The following is a 25,284-nucleotide window of genomic DNA, read 5'->3' as shown; positions in this document are numbered from 1 at the left end:
TTAATATTCAGTTGTAGCACTGTAGAATATGCTATGCACAAAATTGGAAAATATAAGATATTCCATCAGAAGATGATTGGTTATACAGTAGATCAAATATAATGAATGCCCCTTACAAGAATTCTTAAATCACAAAGCATCTGAGAAGATAATAAAACTTTTTATTTTATTTTATTTGTGTGTGTGTGTGTGTGTGTGTGTGTATTTAAAATAGAGGTAAAGGAACAATACTAGTTTTTGAAGGAAAAGATTGACAGTAATATAGAAAACAAGGACTAACACTGAAGAAAAAGGAACTTTAAACTTTTTTCTTTTCTTTTTTGTCATGTGATAATTGTTTCTGTGGTTGTTGTTAATGTTCTAATTGTTATGTGTAATTTTAATTATGTTAAATAAAAATTAAATACACACATACAAAATATTTCAAAGTATTTGAAGATGGCAAGGGGTTGGACTTAATGGCCCCCATGGTCTCTTCCAGCTATGTGATTCTATGATTCTAAGGTTGACCTAGTATAAAGAGTAGGTTGAAGAGGAGTACAGATTATGTATTTTAATTAACACAGTCAGGTATAATGACTGGAAGGAATATCTTTTCCCAGTTATCCCATTACCCTTGAGCTTGTGCTTTAGCTATTAAGGGGGATATATACAAGTCATTGTATTAACTGTTCATCCACTAGCACTCATGTTATCTATTCTAGCAGTTTATAAGAGTTTTGGTAGAATTGTTGTTAATGTCAACCAAATATTCACCTATGCTAAGGAAATACAGCAACCATCTAGATTTATTAGGTTTAAGAATGGAAAACCCTAACTAATGCATCATTAATAGAATATGTACAGCAGTTTTCCACACTACCAAGACTTGCCTGGATTATTTCAGAATCTCTGATGAGAAAAACTATCCTCTTGCCTTCCAGACCTGCTTGTTTATAGACTTTCTTAAGGTCTTCTCTAAAATTTACAGAGTTGTAATTGCAAGTAATAGATAACCTGTAGAGGCTGCAGTCAGACAAGTAACAGGCTAGGGATGCACAGGTTACTTTTCCATTTCCATCTAGACCAATCTGCAGAAAAACACTGGCCATTATTAAGATTAAAATATTGGTGATTACTAAATAAAATCTGAATAAATTATAGGACCTGAACAATCTTTTAGAATAATCTTGAATAATCTTTTAGAGCAAAGTATAATCTGTAAGGTGCATGGTCACAGAAAAAGAAAAAGAGAGTGGGAATTAGTTTTTTCACCACTGGTAGTCTCCAGGAATAGCAATTTGCTGTAACACCCCCCCCCCCTTCCCTCAAACACAAAAACAAATAAAAAATGGTGGTCAGAAAGGCACGATTGATTGACTGACTGATATGAAATGCTGGTGTTTTCAGAAGTGTCACAGCCCACAGTGGGTCCTAAAGGAAGCAGAGAACTAACCCCTGGACATCTAGAATTGCCTGCCCATTCTAGAGCATGATACAACAAATGTGAATATAGTGAATACTTACCAACAGGAGCAGATATTAAGATTCTGTGCAGAAGTTAATGATATTAGAGAATGATATTTAGTCATTATTGGAGAATGACATTTAAACTCTTGCAGTTGTTCTGGCAGTCATCCCAGTTATGCTGGCCTGAATAAATCTTTAGGTTTTTTGCTTTATGCTGGCAATTTATATGAAATTGGACTATACACAAATGGCTAAAATATAGTGGAGAGAAGCATGTATTTTCTAATACTGTACAACCCTAGGCACATTTATGCAAAATTGAGACATTAGGCTGAAAGGAATTTGCTCCCATGTTTATCCATGGGATTACGGTCACACAATGAGTTGCAGATTGCAAGTCCAAGCAATATGTTGTTGAGCAATCCAAATAATTAACATATTTTATGACATCTTTCAAACCCTTTGGTTTCATGAAAGAAATATTTATTGAAACAGAAGGAATAAAAAACAGAATTCAAAAGAAAAGTTTGTATTAATTGAAGCTGTATAAATTTTGAATATAAATAATTGTCACTGATAACCTTCATATAATAATATCAAATAAAAAACAAGAATATTTTACTCACAAGTGTCATGTGACCACCCTCTTGTCGAAAAATTCTTGCTGCTCTCGTTATATGCTGTACAGCTTCTTTGAAAAATACTATGGAAGCACTCTAAGAATGAAGAAGAACAAATTCAAACAGTTCCTTAGTATACTGTCAAATGGAATTATATACTATAATCACTAATCCACAAGGAAACATGGTATTTATGACAGATGAACAAAGAGGAGCCCTCTGTGACTTCTTCAAGGCTTTCATATGCCATTTTCCCTTCACTTTAGCAGAAAACCATGATTCTGAACTGAGGAGACAAAGTGGATTTTAAGGATGTCTAAAAGTTTGTGGTGTCCTCAAGAACAGACAGAAGGAAGTGTGAAGGAAGAGTGAGGTCAAAGACCCATTGCCTTCTCATTAACATCTACAGTACAACCAAGAACTTAATTGCTGTCTGCAAATTCTCTCAGGTAAAGCTTTGTAACATGAGAAATATTAATGACATACAAATTTGCAGAAAAAAACCCTAGGGACATATGAATCAGAAATCAATATTCAGGAAAAGTTATCTTAGAGTAGTGTCCATTCCTGGACATCTGTTCATGGATCAGCAGAATCCAATGGAAAAGGGAGGGCAATCTACTATTCCCACTGCAGTCTCATGTATTCCAAAGACAGCTATGGAGAACTAGAAAATCTTCCAAAGCCAGTTTTGGGGTAGATTTGTGGGCTGTAGGGAAGAATTCAAGCTGTAGTGCCAGCACAATATTGGATTTAGGCTATAACATGGGGCTGTTACATGAGGTTGTTATTCTACTCTTTGTTGCTGTTGTGTGCCTTCAAGTTATTTCCAAATTATGGTGAGTTCCACATTAAGGTGAACCTATCCCAGGGTTTTCTTGGCAAGTTTTGTTCAATATAGATTTGCTTTTGCTTTCATTTGAGGCTGACAGTGCTTGACTTGCCCAAGGTCACTCAGAGCGTTTCCATGGCTGACTAGGGAGTCAAACCCTGGTCTCCAGAGTTGTAGTCCAATGTTCAAACCACTACACCATGCTGGCTCTGTCCTCTTTTTCTTACTTATTGTTAATCAAACATTCTTGCTGCAGGTAATCAGAGAAATAATTTGTTTAGGCTAATTTATTAAACAAGCCTTTTAAAATATACATCACCACCATACTACCCAAACATATACAGTATTTGTAAATGAAAAACACATAACAAATAATCAGTAATTGTGAAGTCAAAGGCTTTCATAGCCGGCATCCTGGAATAGAGCGGGTATATATATACTGTGTGATCCTGGGAAAGGAGGAGTGATTCCCATGCTAATCTGTGTACACTCAGGATCACACAGTGTACACACACACTTCCAGGTCAGCATTCTCTGAAGATGCCAACCACAGAAGCTGGCAAAACGTCAGGAAGAAACTCTTCTAGAACATGGCCACATAGCCTGAAAAACCCACAAAAAACTAATCAGTAATTCCCATTAATACTAGTATTATTAATAGCTTTATCCCACCTTTCTCCAAAGAGCTTAAAGCAGTTTACATGGCCCTGCTTCCATTTTATTTTTTTATAATCAACCTGTGAAGTTAGTCTGAGAGACAGTGACTGACCAAAGTTATAGGGTGAGTTTCATTACTGAGTGGAATTCTGAACCTATGCCTCCCCGGTTATAGTCCTGCTCTCTACTCACTAGTAGCTGTTCACTTTGAACATATGTATTTAAGATGAACTTACGTAATTTTAAATGGGATTTTTTAAAATTTCGTAAATCAATCATTTTGGAAAAAATATCCGAAAATTAATGAGTGATATCCTTGGTAAAGAGATCCCGTTTGATCCCTTATTATTTTTATTAAATATGACATGTAATTTGGATAAGGAAATAGAGAAAAAATCGAGCAAATTGATATTGTATATGGTCACTCTTGCAAGATTGTTATTTGCCAAAGACTGGAAAAAACCATACTGCCCAAACTTAGGAGAATGGATATTTAAATTGAAAGAAGTGCGGAACCTAGACTTACTATCTGCATCTCTCCAAGATAAAGCCGTGGAAGAGACAAAAGAAAAATGGTACTGTGTTGATTATTTCTTAGAAATTTATAATGAACCACTGTGATAAATTTTCTAATCTGGTGTAAGAAGAGAGCCTTGGAAGTCGAAATATAGAGAATAATCTTTTAGATACTCTGCTTATTTTATGTTGTCCCTTGTACGTATGTAAGTTTTAGTTTATGTATTATACATTGTATTGTCTTGTGTTTGCTTAATAAAATAAAAGCAATTGCAAATAAAAAAAATAAAAATAAAATTTAAAAAAAAATAAAATTTCGTAAATCACAGTGTAAGACTTTTTATGTTACCTCAGGCTTCATAGCCTGCATTCTCATGTAGCAGTCTTCTAGTGTCAAAAGAAGACGCTTCTGGTTGGTAATGTTTCTGTAAATTCTCTTTTCCACAGGTGCGTTTAAATCCAGAAAATCCACAAATATCGGTGAATCTTCCATCAATTTTTCTTTTGTCCAAGAAATCTATAAAAATAATTAATTTAATAATAATTGAGAACAACGTTCTACATTATTTATAGAGATATACTGACTTCTGATTTAATATTTCCTGATGTGATATTTCCATCATTCTGTCACTCATCTGGCCAGAAAGCTTCCTTCTTTTTATTTAAACAGGCATACCCTGATGCGAGCCCCGAATAACCTCACCCTCTTCCTTCCTTACGTCAGCAGTGGCAAGCTGGCTGGAGTGTTTTATCGGATTTTAATTTGAATGTATAATATGTATTGTATTTGATGGAATGTTGTGCACCGCCCTGATTTTGCAGAAGGGCGGTATATAAATAAAACTTTTATTTATTTATTATTCTGAGTAAGGAGCAAAAAACCCGCAAAGCAAACATAATTTTAACATTTACTCTTCTCTCTTTCAATCCCTTCTCATACACTTCCCACTTGGGTTTCTCTCAGCAACCTTCCCATAGCTTCATCCTCTTCCTTGCCCCATTCTTGGTCCCGGGACCTTCTGCCCTAATCTCCTGAATGGGGTTTATGGGGGATGAGAAGGGATCACAGACTATCTCTTCCCTGGGGTCTTCTGCAGGCTGTCACTGGCTAGGATCCCACAGAGAGGGTAGCCCTCTGGCCTCTGCAGTGCCTGTCCTAGGGCTGGCAAATACTGTTTGTTGTCCCAGTCAAACTTGTCTTCTTCTGTTCCCTTCCTCACTGTCTTTCCTTCCCTGACCACTGCCTCTCCTCATTCTATTGTGTTCAGTTCTTACATGCTTTCCTTTTCTCCTTCTGGTTCCTCTTTTCCTTGCCTGTTAAAGTGCCATTTGCTCCCATGACTGTACCATCTTGTCTCCTCCTCTTTCACACCCTCCTGATCCATTCTGTGTCACTTTGATCCCTTTTCTCTTCCTTCCATAGATTTTCCCTCCTTGCCTTTTAAACTTCCCCACTCTCCACTGTTCATAACTGTCAAGGCCTTAACAATTCTGTGGAGGCTCCACAAGGGGTATTTGCACACCACCAGTTGAATCCCATTTTGAGTGAAAGATTTTGCTATAAAGTACATTGCTTTTCTTCTAAAACTGTTGGATGTGTTTCATTATCCAATATATGTTTGTAATATGAGCCATAATACTTCTTCCTTTTCTGAACATAGCTTGAACAGCTGCCATTTTTGCTGCATATATGATAAAAGTCTGTGATATAAACTTTTTTGTATTAATTTACTTGATTGGGAGATTAATACAATTCTCTGATGACTACTGAAATCCCTGGTGTGCCCTTTCTTCAGGATTGCAATATATATTGAATGATTCCAATCCACTGGCAATTTTCTCCTATATATGTTGAGCAATTGTAGTTTGAATCTAAATTAATTCTAGCTCTGTTTGTACGCTATCTTTTCTTGATTTTTTATTTTCTCAATTGCTTTGAAAGAGGCTTCCTTTCTAAAATTGTGGATTTATCAACAAAAGGGTCTTCCTTGAATTAATCCGTCATCCTTTCATCTCTTTTACAGAGTTTTTCAATGCATTGTTTCATTCTTTCTTTCCCCTTTGATCATTTAGTGTGTTCCCCTGTTGGTCAAATAGCATCCCTGCTTTTGATTTGAATTTTCCTTTGGTTTCTCAGATCTTGTGCAAGAGGTCTTTTGGTCTATCTTTTTTGTGCTTTTTATTTCTTTACATAATTATTATATTACCAACCTGCACAAGTCACTGATTCAGGATTGTGGTCCCATTTTTGTCACCTTTTACTTTTGTTTCTTACCTGTCTTTAACTGTTTGAAGAGTTTAATCTGTCATCAGATGACAATTTTCTCCTTTTTTGGTTGCAGATAATGTCTTTTTACAGTGTCCCTTGTTTTGCTTCCAAGTTCTTCTGGACTCAGATCTATTAGGCTTAATAGTGTAGATTTATTATTTTCAACGTCTTCAAATTCTACAGCAATGTTCTTTGGGTTGTATTTTTGCACAACAATTGCTTTTATGCACTTCTTTGGCTTTACACTATTTTTTTTTTTATATTAGTAGTTCACGGTCTGTGCCACAATCTGCTCCTGGTCTTGTTTTCACAGAGAAAATTGAGCTTTTCACTCTTCTATTTACAAGTATATAGTTTACTGAATGCCTATATTGGCTATTAGGTGACATCCACATACACAGTTGTCTCTTTGGTTGCCTGAGGAATGTGTTTGTAATGAAAAAACTGTTGGCATCACAAAATTCAATCAGTTCCTCTTTGGTTTATTTTTTAAAAAAATCATAGGCCAAAATCTCCCACAATATTTGGATCAGCTCTCTTTCATATTTTTCCATTCCAGCCACCTGTGTTTATCATGTCATGTTTTGGTGTGTGATCTGTTTCCTCTTAGACTCCAGTATAGAATCTTTCAATGTTTTTCTGTTCTGTCTCCATAGCTGGAACATAAAACTGGATAATAGTTATACTGCTGTTGTGTGCCTTTCTGATGTATGGCAACCCTAACCATGGTTTAGAAAAAAAACATGGGGTGTTCTTGGCAATATTTTTTCAGAAAAGATTTTGCCTTTGCTGTTCTCTGAGGATGAGAGAATGTGATTTTCTAATAATTACCCAGTAGTTTTCCATGCCTAAGCAGGGACTTGAATCCTGATCTACAGAATCATAATCAAACATACAAACCACTACACCACAATAGCTCTCTAGATATATTGATGGGTTTCTTCTGAAATCTTAGTGATATCATTCAATCAGATTTTGCATTTTATTCCATTTTTGCTACATCTCCTCACTATTACTGCTACCCTGTTTCCTGTTAAATTTTAATTTCCTGTTTAAAACAATGTCTCATTCCTATCCACTTTAGTTCGCTCAACCCATGTATTGTAATGTTTATACAATACATTTTTTGATTTACCATGTCTAGATTTTTCTATTTCATACTTCTCAATACTCTAAGTGATCCCAACTCATGAATGCCCTTTCATATAGTTCTTTTCTTAAGCTTCCATTTAAGATGAGTGCTGTGTATATTAACATAAATGGAATCATTTCATGCTGATTTCATTTCTGCCTATGAATATTCCCCTTTATTTTAGGGGACAAATGACAGCCATACAGCATAGTCAAGAATCTTTATTACGTAATGTACTAAATTTAGTGGAATATTCATATAATTCAGTTGAAAGCAATGTTCTCCCTGAAGTTTATAAATAAGATTCTGTTTTAAAAAAAACCTCAAAAGATGTGCTAATGCTGCTAAAGTACTCACGTGTTGTATTTATCTGTGGCTGTGCTATGTATTTTTAAATTAATTTTGAAAATTTACAATTATTTTATTGGAAACATAGGTAAGGCCCTCAAACATCTATTCTGGTAGAAAGATGAGGCGGACAATATATGTTATACATACAATAAAACAATAAATGAATTAATTACAAAATCTTGAACATATTTATTTCAAGAGATCCAATAAGCAAAGAGAGTCTGTCTCTCTCTCTCTCTCACACACACACATGTACACACAAACCTAAGTAGACTTACCTTAAAATAATTATTGAGCTCATTGGAAAGAAAGTGGTAGAAAATCTCTTTTTCTGAAGAATCAATCAAGCGATCATGAAAAACACGGGCTGCTTCATGCACAAAAAACAAAGCTGTTGTTTCTTTTGAGACAATGACAGATCGATGGGCTTGGAGCAACCCTTCAAGCACCTGTTAAAAATTTCAAGAGGGATTAATGTTTTGGACTAAGACATGGTTCATATTTCTGTTAAACATTTCCCATTATTTCCCATTATTTTATTCTGTTAAAAGTTTTCCATTGTTTTAAATAAATAGTTTTTATTTATTTAATTTCAGGTTGTACTGATGTTTTGCAATATTTGCATCTTTTAAACCATTTTGTAAACCTACTCAGGGAATCCTGATAGCCACAGTAAATGACAGGGTATAAACATCAGTAGCAGAATTTTTGAATTACTGTGATACCATCTTTTTCTCCAGTAGCAGAAGAACACCCTGTGGACGGGTTGCTCTTCCCATTTCATTCAAACAGATAGACAGAAACAATCAATTAAGTTTTGTGTCTTCCTTTATGGGACAGCAACCTCACAAGCCAACACTGTGTCACAGCTCAAGAGGTTGAAGCATACATACAAAAACTTAACTAACTTTATTTATTATTATTAATTTATTTACGGTATTTATACCCCACCCTTCAGCCCTAAAGGCTCTCAGAGCAGCTTTAGAACCTGAATAGCTAAAATCTGAGGATGAAGAAGAAAAGGGGGCACTAGGCAGGTGTAAAAAGATTTTGTAAAAAGGATCTTCTTTGTCAGAGGCTTTGTTAACTGAAGCGTGGCCATATATCCCTTTCTTCAATATCCTCAACACATCACATTTTATCAAATTTTAACAAATACAACATTCATCCTTTTTACAGCTTTGCTACTCTTCTCTGATTTCTGCCATATGTTAAAGATTATAGCTAAGTTTGTATGTGTCTTCAACAGATGAATAAATTGAAAAGTACTGTTGACCCATGGAACTCGTGGAGGATCTGTTCCAGACCCCCTCCCCTGCAAGTTCCAAAATGCATGCATACTCAAGCCCCATAGGCTTGAATGGGGCGTGTGCATGCAGGGCGCATGCCCATTAACGTTAATGGTGGTCACCCCTCCACAGATTTCCAAGTCTGCGGACTTGGAGGGGCGACTGTATTGTTATAATGAGCTTGAACACTTTGTCAGTTCCACTCACTTTGAAAAGATCTCTCAAGTTAAATGTGTAATGGCATTTAGCTGGAGTTGGACGCATTTTATGAAACATTCTATAGTACAAAGCAATAGATGAACATGTTAAGTAGTCCTTGCATTTCTGAACTTCAACCATGAATCTGTTGTTGTAAAAATATGTTCCTAGACGGACCTATAAGAAAAAAAATATAATTTTAAACAATTCTCTACAAAATGTTTCATTTCAGTAAGTAAGCACATACTAAACTCGGAAGCTTCAATTAGTACAAAACATGGCCGCCAGATTGGTCACCGGTCGTTCCAGGTTTGACCACGTAACACCAATCTTAAAAGATCTTCACTGGCTGCCTATTTGCTTCCGAGCGCAATACAAGGTGTTGGTAATTACCTATAAAGCCCCACATGGCTTGGGCCAGAGTTACTTGAAGGACCACATCTCCCCATATAATCCGCCCCGCACTCTCAGAACAACCGGAAAGTACTTGCTCGAAGTCCCTACTTCAAGATATGTTACTACTTCTCAGAGGGCCTTTTCAGTAATGGCTCCCAAGCATTGGAATAGTCTTCCCGAGGAGCTCCGTCTCATTACCTCCCTTGAACTGTTTAAAAAGAGACTTAAAACCTTTCTCTTTAACCAAGCATTCCCCCATGTACACTGAAGTTATGTTCGATCCCCTTCTCCCTCTCACTTACATACACCTATGAATTGGATTTTAATTGTATATTGTAATTAATGTAATGTGGTTTTAATTTTATGTTGTTTTAATAATTTTACTATGTACACTGCTTTGATCACTGCGGAAAAGCGGTATAGAAATAAATTTTATTATTATTATTATTATTATTATTATTATTAAATCAATCTATTTTAGATATTTGGAAATTAGTACTCTTAAATACATATGCACCACCACAACGTTGGTAGATCGCCTACGATAACAAGCTTATTTACAGATTTCTTGGTAGAGCTAATATACATACTCAAAAGAATGCTCAAACATCCATCAACATTCTGAATTGGACAGGCAATGCCAATTTCATTAGCGGGACTACATATTTCCCTTTGGGAGTCGATTAGAGCTTTAAGATCACCTGGAGAGACCCTTCTCTCTTTCCTACCACCTTCTCAGGCTCATTTGGTAAGAACAAGGGTGAGTGCTTTTTCAGTGGCTGTGCCCAGACTTTGGAACTCCCTCTCTAGAGAGGCCAGGATGGCTCTGTCCTTGTTCTTCTTCCATTGGTAGGTCAAAAACTTTTTCTGTTGTTTTGTTGTGCGGTGCTGTTTTTAAGGATTGTATATAGTTTTTTAATTAATTTTAATATTTTTATTGTTTAATGTTTTAAATTTATAAATTGTTTAATTGTTTTTAAATCTCATATTCATACTTTTATACCACCAGACTGACAAAGCAATCTAATTATCATCTCCTCTTGGCTTCTGTTATTCTCTCCCTAACCTCTGCCCAGCCTATCAGCTGCTTTATCTGATCCAATCAAAACAAAGATGCCAACGGTGCCCTGTTTATGTTATCCAATCAAAGCAGAGTTCTTAGATACGACATCACTCCATATACAGGTGCCTACCATCCTGATTGCATCAGTCAGTGCACCTGCAAGGAGGTTTATAAGCAGTCAAGACAGTTTGATAACTCAGTGCTGATAGAAAAACAGGCTCTTCTCTCTATACAGACCGGCCTGAAAGGCCAGCCTGTGGGTAGAGTCAGGGAACAGCATCCTGATGCCGCATGCCCTGACTTCACCCTTAGGCGCTATGATGCCGCACGCCACCCCAGATGGCATGTGGCGCACCTCTGGCGCTGCATCCAGATGATGCAGTGCCAAAGGGGCACCATACAGCCAAGCTACTGCAGCTATAGTGCCCTTTGGAGGGTGCAAAAAGGCCAGATCGGGGCTGCAGTGTGAGGTTTCCACAGCCCCTATCCAGCCAAGAAAGAAGCGGCATCCTGCCACCCCTTAGGGGTGGTCTGTAGAGCCCCCATGTTCACATTTGAGTAGGTTTTCAGCTTGGAACTAGCCTGTCTCTTTATTCCCCCCAAACTAACACACACACACTAATACACACAGCTTTCTATATTATATCTTGTACTCTATATGTTATACCCTATAGGAGATTGTCTTGCCAAGCTGACTTCTCATACTTTCTCTACAGTACTCCACATCAGATAAAGAACAAGCCATAGTTGGCCAGCATGAAAAAAGAGAAGACTCAGCTGCCATGCAGCTAGACAGCTGAAGAACCAGGCCTCTTTCTGCTGTGTGAAATAGTTTACTAGAATAAAAGGACAAGAATCAGCCACCACCAGCCTTCAATGTGTGGAACATCTACACAATGTGTAGAACATCTAGGAAGATCTTGACTGATATCAGCTAGGAGGTTGGGTAGGCTAGGACTCTTCAGCTGTATAAGCAGTTCTGAACAGCGTTGGAAACAAAGCTGTTCCAGACTCTGAGCAATTATTTCTCTTTTCATAACTTCTGACTCCCTTTTATGACCTGAAGTGTTTTTAGGACCTTGTTTGTTGTTCAGCCCCTTGAATCTCTTGATTCTGATTGACCATCTCACTGTCAACCTTGTTCTGTTCTTGGTCTAAGCTCTTAACACATCCCTATTACAGTATTTCCGACCTTGTGTTAACTGACACAACATTCCTATACCTTTGCATCTCACCCCTGGTTTCAGATAGTTTACTACTGTACTGCCAGAGACTGCAATGAACTCAGTTAGTTCATGGCTGCTCAAAATCATAGGGACTTTGAAAATGCATCAGTAACTGAATATTTGAAAAAGATGGAAATGTCATCTCCAATTGGATTGCTTGCAAAGTTTATAATTCAAGGCACCCAAGTGGAAAGAAGTTGCAAGGGAAGAATTACATTACAATGTATTTTTGCAATTTTCCTCAGAATTTCCAAGATGCAATACATATATGAATTGGCAGTGTAGTAGTTTGAGTAATGGACTGAGACTCTAGAAGACCAGAGTTTGAATCACTGTTTGGCCATGGAAACCCACTGGGTGATCTTGGACAAGTTATATATTCTCAATCTCTGAGGAAGGCAATATCTCTGAACAAACTTTGCCAAGAAAACCACAAGTTGTGTTAGGATTGCCATAAGTCAGAAATGATTTGAAGGCATATACAAAAACAAATTTGGGTAAACGAGAGGCATTTTCCTGTACCTCTTGTATTTTTTGAATTGCACAATAGAGCAATAGTAAAAGTATTCCATTTCTGTATTGTCATAATAGTAACAAATAAATATCTGTTAAATGATTAAAAATGAGTAAATTCACCACTGTGGTGTAGTGGTCTGCACACTGGACTATGACTCTAGAGACCAGGGTTCAAATCCCAGCTCAGTCATGGAAACCCATTGGTTGACCCTGGGCAAGTCACACTCAGCCTTAGAGGATGGCAATGGCAAACCGTCTCTGAGAAAACTTGCAAAGGAAACCCCATGATTGGTTTGCCTTAGGGTCATCATAAGCTGGAAAGGACTTGAAGGCACACAACAACAACAAAAGCGTAAGAATGTACAAAAGGCACCCAACAACAACAACAACAAAAGCATAAGGACAACCAAAGTGCAAGAAAGTAACACTCCAAGTTCTACTATTACCTGGAAAATACGCTGCAAAGATTGTAAAGATGTTGCAGGCAAAAGTAATGTACAAAAATGTGTTAGAAGACGAGCACTAATGTCATTACTTCCCTCACTGGGGGGTGTACAACATGCAACCAAAGAAACATCTTGAATATGCTGTGTAGAGAAAGAAAGGGAGTCATTTAAAAAAAACTGAATTAAAAACATTCTGAAAATTTCACCAGTTTCCAGTAAATTGTAAGGAAGTCTATGTTTTTTAGAAATGTTCAGATGCAAAACAAACACATAATCTGTTTGTATGGCAACTAAGAACCCCTTGTAATAGAAGAACAATTAAAATACAAATAATTGAGAGGTTAGATTATATTCTATGTTGCAAATGTGTGCTTTAAGATCAACTATATTTAAATGTACAAAGTAAGTAAATGTAGCCCTAATCTGGGATAAGTACATGCATGCATTTTTGTTTTAAAAATTCACACAGAACAGCAAGTAAAACAATGGGAAACACCATTGGTACCAATGGAGGTTCTTTTGTTTTTAAACGCCTAGAGATAGAGGAAAGCTTAATTACTGCCCCCATAGGTCCCAATTCAGAATAAGGGCATACGTGCTTATGTTAGAGGGACAGAATAAACACAGCAATTACAGCAATTAATTTAACCAAGAAACTTTCCAGATTCATTAAGATTTATGAACAAAATTAAATACTCCATTACATAACAGAACAGTTCTCCTCAAAAACAGGTAACCAGATTTTGGCAATCTCAGAGCTACACAAAAAGCAACAGCAAACTCTTTTAAATTTAATTCTGCCTAAATCATGTATAAACAGAAAAGGGGGATTGTTTACTTTTTGAAGCAAATCACTAGGAGAGAATGAAAAATGAGCCCTCCATGCATTCATGCTTATTTCACCTTAGTTTGTCCATCAGAAATCAGAGCTTTTAAACTTCACTAATTTCCTTTGTATATGAGAAGGGCTGGTTTAAACAAATGGGTTTATCACACAACAACAACAACAAATACCATGACTGTATATAGTTAAACTCCAAGATTTCATACATTATGATGCTATTTACCCCAACCCCATGCATGTTTATTTAGAAGTAAATGCCACTGTGTTCAATGGAATTTACTGTATTCATGAATGTGCTGGCAGCCTACCATATCTATCAGTTCAGTTCTGAGGAAGAATTATCAACAACAAAATAACATTATACTTTAGTAAGTCAACTTTCATATGTTACTTCAAGAACTACAGTCTGTTTATTCTCCAAATTGATATGTCTTTCAATTCATCTTCCTCTAGGAACCAGGCTCCTCTGACTTTTTCAATTTTGATAGGAATCAACTTTCTGAAAAGATGTTTGGGTTCTAGAGAGCACAATTTCATCTCTGTTTTTTTTTGTCTCTACAAACCTTGGCATAAAAGCATCCACAGCATCTGGAAAGTCTAGTTAAGAAGACATAATATGCTGGCAGAAGAGAAGGAGGCAACAGAAAAGAGGGCTCACTGGCAGAGAAAAAAAGAGTCACAGACATTACAAGATGGGGGGAGGGGATAGCGGCAAAAGCCATCTCCATCAGGATCCTAAGCAGATCCTGAGCTGCTTAGGAGCCAGCAGGACTTCTTTATATCCAGAAGAAGATGGTTTTCACTGCCCCCACTCCCTACTGATATGCCTAGGTGAAAAAGTGATTTGTACCAACTTAGGTCATCAACAGAATTCTAGCTGTCAAATAATTATAAGAAAATACATGCTCAATCTGTGATGACACCAAGTTATGTAATTATCAAGAAACAGTCCTGCTCCACTTCCTCATTCAGCCTAGAAAACTGGTCCTAGAAAACTGTAATTAAAAAAATGTTCCTGCTGATGCTGCTTATGTAGTGGGTAAAAAGAAATGAGGGGAAAAGGCTAAGACACATGCAGATAATCATTCAGCTATGCTATGTTTGACTTCTGGATCTGCAAAGGTGCAAGAGCTATTTTTGCGAATGACAAGGAACTACACAGAAAGAATATATGTCCCAGAGAATTACACTGGTTATCTGAACACTGGTGTTACTTATTTTATTATTTATTATATTTATTTCATTTTTATGCCACCTTTCTCCCAGAAAGAGACCCAAAGTGGCTCACAAGATAAAAAACAGTAAAAATAAGTTTTTAAAACTTTACAGTAAGAATTTTTAAAAAATTAAAATATATCTAATAAGAGAGATAACATTACAGAACTGGAAATATGATATATGCTCCTGTGGGAAACCATTGTGATGATGGACCTAGCACAAACAACAGAACCAGGAGAACTAGTGATCCTCCTTTAAGGAGCCTTCCGTGCATCTCCAAAACTGGCTCTGGTGATCTGAAAAGCTCTGTGTAACAGGTTCTTGGGCTATGTAGAGGAGTGCAAGGGAGCAAAAGAAAAGAGAAGAATGATCCATCATGCCGATGATTATCTGTTAATACAATGATGGGGGTAGGCAAAGTATAGAAACAATATCAGTTTCTGGTACAAAAGGAATATGATTTCAGCAGAGTGGGTTGGTCAAGAAGATAAAGAAAGAAAAATAAAGGAAAATAAGGAAAAATAAAATAAAAGATTTTAAAACTTCAAGGAAATACTTTAAAAATAACATGTACTTATAAATTATAAAAATCTACTTATTTCTCTCAGAAACTAACAGTGTTTATCTAATACATTAAAAGCATATGGCTATCTCTCTTTTAATATCAAATATTGGGTGACATTCACCTCTCCATGACCCTATATGTGGATTCCAAGGATTCCAAGCGTGAGGCTCATGTCGATTAGCTTAGGAGTTGCCAGAGAAATATGACTCCCGTTCAGCTGTCACGGGAGGTAAGAAAAAGCCTATCATGAAACAATATACCATTCCAGGACAATATTTGTTCTTGTCTATCAGATCCTGTGGGCTATCTAAAGCAGGAATCTGTCTTTGCATCCCAGTTCTCACCTCGCAAGTCCCTACTGCTCAGGGTTACCTCATTCAATTCAGATTAATTGGTCAGGGGATGTCTGGACTTGCCCCAGGCTACAAATTGCCTATTTAAACCCCAACTTTCCACTGTTCCGTGGACTATTTGGATTGTAGGCAGACACTCTGTCACTCATCTCTCCGATTAGACTCTTCATTGCTCACCACGCCTCTGTGCCCAGGAGCGAATGAGACCCAATACCATGCTTCAAGACACAACTACCAGAGCAGCCTTCCTATCACCATTTGTCAGGCCTCCTCTGCTCCATGCTAACACCTTTATTCCTCAGCTTCTTGTGCGTTTGTGTGAGTGTGTGACTTCAATGTGTGTGTTAACCTCTTTTAATAAAATATATAAAATATAACCTTAGAGAATTGACCACTGCAGTTTTTTCTCTCTGACCTCCATAAACGTAGAGATGAATCTCAGGGCTGAAGTAACCCAGCCACAACTGAGCTAGTTGAAATTCCCTCAGATTTATTGGTTATAAATATGACAGCATATAGTAATGGAATATGGCAATTTATGACAAAGGTAATAAAATTAAAATTTTAGATTAAATATTCAACAAAAAATAGAAATAATAAGGGAAATCTTATTCACATTATGACATACTTTCCATTCAAGGTGCCTGGTATCATAAAATCCTCCCAGATCTAGAAATTGTCGGATTAGCTCAAGTGGTGGCTGGGACCCATATTCTTCTGGTATTGGCATATTCAAATCATCAATAAAAAGTAGCACCTTAAAATAAGAATTTTACAAACAACATGTTATGTACACGTATAAAAATGTTAAATGCATGGCTAACATATATTCATTTTCATGAATATTCAAGAAATATATGAAAGACTTTAAATGTATGTATCTTCATTTTCTACAAATAATGGCCATGACTCAGTAAGGAGTGTGCACATATAAGTATTTACTCCTTCCAAAGATGTCCTAGACAGTATCCAAATCATAATCTTCATATCAGTAATTGGCTGTGACAAAGCCCTGCTTGATGTAACAACAACAACAACAACAACTTTATTCATAGCCTGCCCAATCATGAGGAATCCAGGCAGGTTATAACTGTAAAAATACATGGAATACAATAAAATCCAAATTTAGTCTCTTCCCAACCCCCCTCCCAATACTAAAATTACAATTAAACTATCACAATTTAAAAACAGTTAAATGCAATATCTTTAAAAAGGGCAAATAATAGGTAGGCAGCCAACATAGATCATAGTATACGTGGAGAGGAATTAAATTGGGAATTCCTGCCGGAAGAGATTCGTCTTAAGAGCCTTCTTAAAGGCTGTGAGAGTGGAAATATGATGGATTTCCTCTGGCAGGTCATTCCATAGCTCTGGAGCAGCAGTAGAGAGGGCCCTCTGGGTTACTGAAATCAGCCTAGATTTTTTCGACTGAAGTAGGTTCTTTCTCGAGGACCTTAGTGTGCGGGACGGACAGTACAGGAGAAGGCAATTCCTTAAGTATTCTGGTCTCAAGCCATATAGGGCTTTAAAGGCAATAACCAACACCTTGTACCTTGCCCGGAAACTAATTGGCAACCAGTGAAGGGACTTCAAGACAAGTGTTATATGGTCATTACGAGAAGTACCTGTGATCAACCTTGCTGCCGTGTTTTGTACCAGCTCAAGTTTCCAAACTTGGCACGAGGGTAGTCCCAAGTAGAGCGCATTACAGAAGTCCAATCGAGAGGTTACCAGTGCATGTACTACTGTCTCAAGGTCTCCCAGTTTCAGAAAGGGACACAGTTGACATATCAGCTGAAGCTGATAGCAGGTGCTCCTGACTGTCGCATCCACCTGAGCAATCAAGTGAAGCGACAGGTCAAGGAGCACCCCCAGACTGCGGACAGAGTCCTTCCGGGGAAGTGTGACTCCATCCAGAACTGGCTGACATAACTCAATTCCTGGATCTGGATTTCCTATGGCGAGTACCTCTGTCTTACCTGAATTCACCTTGAGTCGGTTTCCCCTCATCCAGTCCATTACCGCCCCAAGACAGGCATTCAGAGGGGAGATGCCATCCTTAGTCACTACATCAGTCCGAGTCATAGAGAAATATATTTGGGTGTCATCAGTGTACTGATAGCACCCCGCCCCATGTCTCCAGATCATCTTGCCCAGCGGCTTCATGTAAATGTTAAATAGCATTGGGGACAGAATTGCACCTTGAGGGATACCCAATTTGAGCTCCCTCTTGGCCGAATAACTGTCCCTAAGTGACACCATCTGGAATCTAGCCGGGAGGTAGGATTGGAACCACTGCAATGCAGTGCCATCAATACTCAACTCTCTCAGGCGTTCCAGAAGGATACCATGGTCTATGGTATCGAAGGCCGTGTATTATTTGGACTGTTTGGTTGGTACCTTTCCATGTCCAATAACATTTTCAATGGTAAGTGACTATGTACATTTCACAGTTGTGTAACTTTACTAGAGGCACAACAGTGGAGGGGATGAGTATTATTACCATGGCAGGCAATCCACCATACTCTTGTAGGTGAAAGCTGAAGATAGAATTGAGAATGACATTTGAGCAACCAGATTATTCCTAGGAATATATAAACAGGAGCTCAAAGTGATGACTATTTGATACTATGTGGGGGAACCATCTACTGCAATACTGGAAGCATGTGTGCATTGTTCAGTAGCCTCAAATGTTAAACAGTGAGACCCGTCCCTGTGCATTGCATGTACTTTTTACATGGTTGAGAAACACCATTTACACCGCTGTCTCTAATCTCAAATAGCAAGTGATGGCAAGAAAATATTGAAATAAAATACATAAATTAATACAAACTATCTTACAAATAAAATTAGATAAGGACAGAAAAATCTATTTACTGAATATAATCCCAGATGAAAAATTGGAACAAAAATATGGGGCAATGATGTTCTATATGATTTTGGTGGGAAGAATAATTTATGCACAAAAATGGAAACAAAAAATAATACCAAATCCGAATGATTGGTTGATAAAACTGTATGAGATTATAGAAACTGATAAACTAAAACATTTAATTCAAAAGAAATCTGTGAGTAAATTTGTAAAACAATGGAGCCCACTGATTAAAGTTCTGAAAACAAAATGGGGAAAGGACTTTATGATCGGTCTGGAATAACTAAAAGGATAATGAAAATGGGGATAATGATATTTACTATATTTACAGTTCCTCACAGACTTTGAATCATGGCTGACATTCTGTCTTTCAGATTCAGTCCCCACTTTGATCCTAGGTGACTTTAATATCCACGTTGACGATTCCAATAACCCTACAACGGCTCGCTTTAACTCTCTCCTAGCTTCTTTTGGCCTCCAACCACACTCCAACTCTTCAACTCATTCTCTTGGTCACTGTCTTGACCTAGTTCTTGCTGCAAACTGCGCCATTTCTGACTACCTGGCACTTGACTTTCCACTATCTGACCATCATTTAATCTCCTGTGTTCTTACTTATACTCCACCTCCTCATCATACTGTTCAATGCCATTTTCGTGATCTTCAATCTGTTAACTCTAACCATCTTGGTCAGACCCTGGATTCATCTCTCTCTTTCCTAAATCTTGGGGATTCTGCTGATTCAGCAATGTCTTTATTTAACTCCAGTCTTTCCTCGACTCTTGACAGCTTTGCCCCTGTCTCTGTACGCACTTCTTCCTCTAAGACTAGGCCTCAGCCCTGGCTTACCCCCATTATCAAGTTTCTCCGGTCCTGCTCTAAAGCAGCCGAACGTCTTTGGAGAAAGTCCAAACAGTGGGCTGACTTTATTCATTACAAATTTGTTCTTTCTTCCTTCTCACGCGCCCTGTCTATAGCAAAACAAAATTATTACAAATAATTGATCTCTGCCAATGAGAGGCGCCCACAGCGTTTGTTCTCCACCTTCAACTCTTTGCTTAAACCTCCCACTCCTCCTGTCTCTTCATCATTCTCTCCTAACGACTTTGCTAATTATTTCATCTCAAAGATTATTACTATTCGCTCTGAGATAGTCCCTCCTGATTCTTCTTCTGCTCATAATCTTCTATTGCCCTCGCCTAAAAAATTTTCTGTGTTTCCTCCTGCTTCTCTGGATGAACTCTCTACACTTCTGAACTCTTCCAAACCTGCAACCTGTTCTCTTGATCCAATTCCTACTCGTCTTCTAATTTCCATAACTCCCTCTCTTCTGCCCTCGCTTCTCCATATCTTCAATCTCTCTCTCTCTACAGGCTCCTTCCCGTCGGACTTCAAACATGCTCTCATTTCCCCAATTCTGAAAAAAACCTTCTCTTGACCCCTCCTCTTTGTCTAGCTATCGTCCGATTTCTCTTCTTCCCTTTCTTTCTAAAGTTTTGGAACGGGTTGTTTATTCTCGCTGTCTTGAGAATAAACCAAGCCAACTCCATCCTCGATCCCTTTCAGTTTGGTTTCCGCCCAAGGCATTCTACAGAGACAGCTCTCACTAAGGTCTCAAATGAACTTTTACAGGCCAAGGCTAATGGCCTTTACTCTGTTCTCATCCTTCTTGATCTGTCTGCAGCCTTTGAAACCGTTGATCACTGCCTTCTAATTGATATACTTTCTGGCCTTGGGTTTTCAGACTCTGTTCTCGACTGGTTTAGATCTTATTTGTCAGGCATATCTTTTGCAGTGGTCACAGGTGGTCAGTCTTCACCCTCTGTTCCCTTATCTGTTGGAGTTCCCCAGGGATCTGTTCTGGGTCCCCTACTGTTTTCTCTCTACACACTGTCCTTAGGAAAACTCATTACCTCTTTTGGTTTTTCCTACCATCTGTACGCCGATGACACCCAGTTGTATCTTTCCACCCCTGACCCATTCTCCAAGGCTTGAACAGCAAGTTTCGTCTTGTCTCACAGCTGTCTCGCAGTGGACGCGCCACCGGCGTTTAAGCTCAACATGTCCAAGACGGAGCTTCTTGTCTTTCCTCCTAAGTCCACCCTTCAACACTCCTTTTCTGTCTCTGTGGACAACATTTCTATTCAACCAGTTCAGCAAGCCCGCAGTCTTGGTTTTATCTTTGATTCTTCTCTGTCATGTATCCCTCAGATCCAGACTACAGCCAAGGCTTGTAGACTCTTTTTGTACAATATTGCCAAAATCCGACCATATCTTTCCACCTCTACTGCCAAGATCCTGGTCCATGCTCTAGTGGTCTCACAACTTGATTACTGTAACATCCTCCTGGCTGGGCTTCCTCTTTCTCACCTCCTTCCTTTAATTTCTGACCAGCATTCAGCTGCTCGCATTATCACATCCGCCCACCGCTCTGACCACATCTCTCCTATGTTGGCATCCCTTCACTGGCTCCCGCTCCCTTTCCGCATTCAGTACAGTGGTGCCTCGGGTTACGAAATTAATTCGTTCCGTGGCACCGTTCATAACCCGAAAAGCCTTCGTAAGCCGAATTGCCATAGGCGCTAATGGGGAAAAGCCGCGATTCCGTGCGAAAAAGCCGGAAAAAGCACCAAAAGTTTTTTCGTAACCCGAAAAAACATTCGTAACCCGGAACAATGATTCCCTATGGGATTTTTTCGTATCCCGAAAATTTCGTAACCTGGGTATTTCGTATCCCAAGGTACCACTGTATAAGCTCCTGCTGTCGACGTTTAAAGCTCTCCATGGGCTGGCCCCTCCTTACTTATCTGACCTTCTTTCTCCTCACCTTCCCACTCGGGCCCTCCATTCTGGTAGTCAAGGTCGGCTGTCCCAGCCCAGGATTTCCTCTGCCCCATCTCGGATTCGCCCCTTTTCACTCTCTGCCCCTCACTCCTGGAACCTTCTTCCCCCACGAGCAAGAGCCATCACTTCTTTAACCAGCTTCAAAACAGAGTTGAAGACCATCCTGTTCAGAGAAGCGTTCCCAGGCATTGCATAATTGTCACTTGCTATTTGATGTTCTTTTATTGTCTGTTTTTTTAATCATTTCCTGTATTGCTATGTATTTATATGTATTATCCTACTAGAGAGGCAGGCTAGCTCCATCAAGCCTCCCTGGTAGAAGATTAACCATCCATTAAGAAGCGAAGCCCTCCTTCCAGTCCATCTCCATTGGTCCAGACCTCGGAGGTAGAGTAGAACTGCTGGCCTTCATCCCCTTCCCCGCCACCACTCCCTTCTCCTTTTGTATCATGTCTTTTTAGATTGTAAGCCTGAGGGCAGGGAACTGTCTAATTATAAAGACTGTATGTACAGCGCTGTGTAAATTTACAGCGCTTTATAAATAAAGGTTAATAATAATAATAATAATAATAATAATAATAATATATTAGAATCGGATGAGTATTACAATCATGCAAAGATCATGAATACTTCTTGTTAGATGAAGTATGTTTAAGTTTAATATAACTTTAATTGATATATAGTTTACATTATTGGGAGATACTAATGTAAGTCAATAGACAAATTTCAAAAGAAAGAAGGAAGCAGAAGAATATAATATGAAACTTTTTGTTTATTATTCTTTATGAGCTACATGTAATATTGGCTTATGTCATATATTTTTTGCTTTTGGATTGTTTATGTTTTTAATGAATTCTTTTAAAAAACTAATAAAGATTAGATAGATAGATAGATAGATAGATAGATAGATAGATAAGTTAGATAGATAGAGTCTCCTGTATGGTTTTTAACACCTTGCTTGATGAAGAAGCCAGTGGCGCTTTGAAAGTTTACAATATATATTGTGCATTTTGGTTGTCCCAATAAACGTATCACTGTTTGATGGATTTTTTTTTTGTTATTGGATTTGCTATATGGCCAACACCATTACCACTGGATGTTTTCATATACTTTAATATCACATATTACCTTATGTATCACTGTATCTGGAGAGTAAGATTGTTATGAATGATGCCATAGAACCAAAACAATTGAAATATATATATTAAAAATATGATCAATCTATGCCTGGGCTGAATATGAATTGCATGGGCTTATTCACAAGTTCATTCTTTCCCAGTCCCCCCACTCCCTAAAAAAACAACCCTGAAATATGTATTCTGAGTTTATTTTCTCACATAATATTTTGTTTCTATATGTATTTTCTCTTACAAGTATACCTTTTAAAAGGCACTACCTTCAAACATGCATTTTTACATGCAGTTTATATTTCTGCATTCAGAACTGCATTTGGACACAATTTAAATATTTGAAGAATTATATCTAATGAAAGCTTGGAAATAACTAGTTAGATTTAATTAGTTTGTTATCCACTCCTCAAAAAGAGTTAAGCTAAATTGTTGGTTAAAGGCACCCACTAGCATAGATAAGTGATGAAATTTAACTAGTTTCATGCTAATTCACCTGGTTTCATTCTAAGGGCACTATCACACCACACAATTATAGCTTTATGATTCCACTTTAACTGATATTGCAACATCTAATGGAATTTTGGGGTTTGGGGACACTAGAGCTCTCTGGCTGAGAATTTTAAGTAACCTTCCCTGAACTGCAAATCCCAAGATTCCATAGGATGTTGCTATGAAAGTTAAAATATAGTCATAGTGCTATGATGATGTAGCATGAAATGCCCCATGGTGAACGAGGAGCTTGTGGATGCAATTATTAAATAGTGCTGAAACATGTTCTACTCAGAGAAACTGAAAATATTTCTGATTATCAACTGGTCTTTGAAACTACTTATTGTTGTATTTCAGTGTCTTCTAACAGGAATCAACACATTGCACCTTATTTACCTTTTCCAGTCCAGAATATTAATGCAAGGGTTTTGACAGATGAGAGGACAATATACATTTTGAAGGGAGGGAGGGAGGAAGGGAGGGGGGAAGTGGTGGAAGGAAGGAAGGAAGAAAGGAAGAAAGGAAGGAAGGAAGGAAGAGAAAAGAGATGTAGTAGACCATGACAAAAGTTAATTGTGGGTTTTGTAGGCAAATGTATCTGGAAAGGGACACATTGGTGAAGGCAATTACAACCTATTTCTGCAATACACATACACACACTCTTTTAAAGCAGCCAATAACATAATGTGAGAAAATCAGGTGGCACAACAGTGAAATGAAATATGCAATTATCTGTAAATTTCATTTCTTTCAAAAACTACATAATATAATAATAATAATGTATTTATATTTCCCACTTCTCCCATGGATCGAGGCGGGATTACATCAATAATGTAATCAGTGAATTAATTAATGCTTCATTCAGCAAATGAAATTCTTTCTCAGTTTTAATGAAAGACATTTATTTATCTTTAGCTTATTAAAGTTATAGAAATTATTAAATTTAGCAACTTATTATTAAACTTATAGAAATATAATAGGATATTCAAGGAAATGCTGGCCAAGTTAGTTCTCTGAAATGCAGAGTGAACAAATTCCCACTTGACATATATCATAATTAATGATTCACAGTATATTTCCAGTTACATTCCCCAAATAACTTTTCTTTTGAATTTTACCTGTTTAGAGTGTGGTGCACCCAAGATGTCTTTACTTTTGAGTATTAATTTCTGAAGAATCCATCCCTTTGTTTGGGCAGCACTGGTACGGGCACCCAACTGTAATTTAGAAATAATAGTACTTCTTGTACTTTCTGAAGATGGCCCTTCTAGATCAGGTTCTTCTCTTGCTAAGACCAGATTCAGAGCTGAAACTTATATACAAAATCAATAGTTACAGTTCCACATATTAATAAACATTTTTCTCATTGTTATAACCTATTGATAGCTGTGGTATCGGCATTTAACCACTGTGCCACCAGGGTTCCAGATTAGTTTAAGCCCCTCAGAGCACTGTTCTGATGTTGGTCAGGTCAGCAAGGAGAAGTTTAAACATAGTTAGGGCAGCCCTTTTCTCTACACTTAAAACCGAGGGTTTTCTTGACATAAAGAGGAGTTTTGCCATGGGATGCCCCTGAAGCTGAGACAGTGTGACCCTCACAGATGAGAAGGGGAGGGGTGGGGTGCCAAGTGGCAATGCTCTTCTGCCAAGCAGGAATCCTCAAGAAGGAGCAGAGTGGGGTGCGATGGCATGAATTCTGCCATGGATAAAACCTACCATGAAGGAATACCTAGGAGTTGGAGTTGAAGTTGAGAGCAAGTGACTAGCCCAAGGTCAGCCAGTGAATTTCTATGGTGAACTGGGAGGCTAGAGTTCTAATCCCAGCTCAGCCATGTAAATCCACAGGGTGACATTGGGTAAGTCACACTCTCTCATTCATGGATATTCTGCACTCTCCTTGCCAATTACTATTATTATTATTATTATTATTATTATTATTATTATTATTATTATTATTATTATTTATTGCATGACCTTAGCATCACCATGGGAGAGGTGCAGAGAGAGAG

General features: G+C 37.8%; 1 protein-coding gene across 1 annotated transcript in view; it reads right to left on the bottom strand.

Annotated features, from left to right (window-relative positions):
- Window positions 1–25,284, bottom strand: part of DNAH14 (dynein axonemal heavy chain 14) — a 390,714-nt gene that overhangs the window by 84,409 nt on the left and 281,021 nt on the right. Inside the window, 8 exon segments of the mRNA XM_042445585.1 lie at window positions 873–1,070; window positions 2,076–2,165; window positions 4,424–4,591; window positions 8,105–8,275; window positions 9,323–9,490; window positions 12,961–13,101; window positions 16,569–16,697; window positions 24,394–24,587. Of these exon segments, the coding sequence (XP_042301519.1) occupies window positions 873–1,070; window positions 2,076–2,165; window positions 4,424–4,591; window positions 8,105–8,275; window positions 9,323–9,490; window positions 12,961–13,101; window positions 16,569–16,697; window positions 24,394–24,587 (1,259 nt within the window).

Source organism: Sceloporus undulatus, chromosome 1, assembly GCF_019175285.1.
Source record: "Sceloporus undulatus isolate JIND9_A2432 ecotype Alabama chromosome 1, SceUnd_v1.1, whole genome shotgun sequence".
NCBI lineage: Eukaryota > Metazoa > Chordata > Lepidosauria > Squamata > Phrynosomatidae > Sceloporus > Sceloporus undulatus.
The sequence above is the reverse complement of the archived record's forward strand: the minus strand, read 5'-3'. Positions and strand labels throughout refer to the sequence as shown.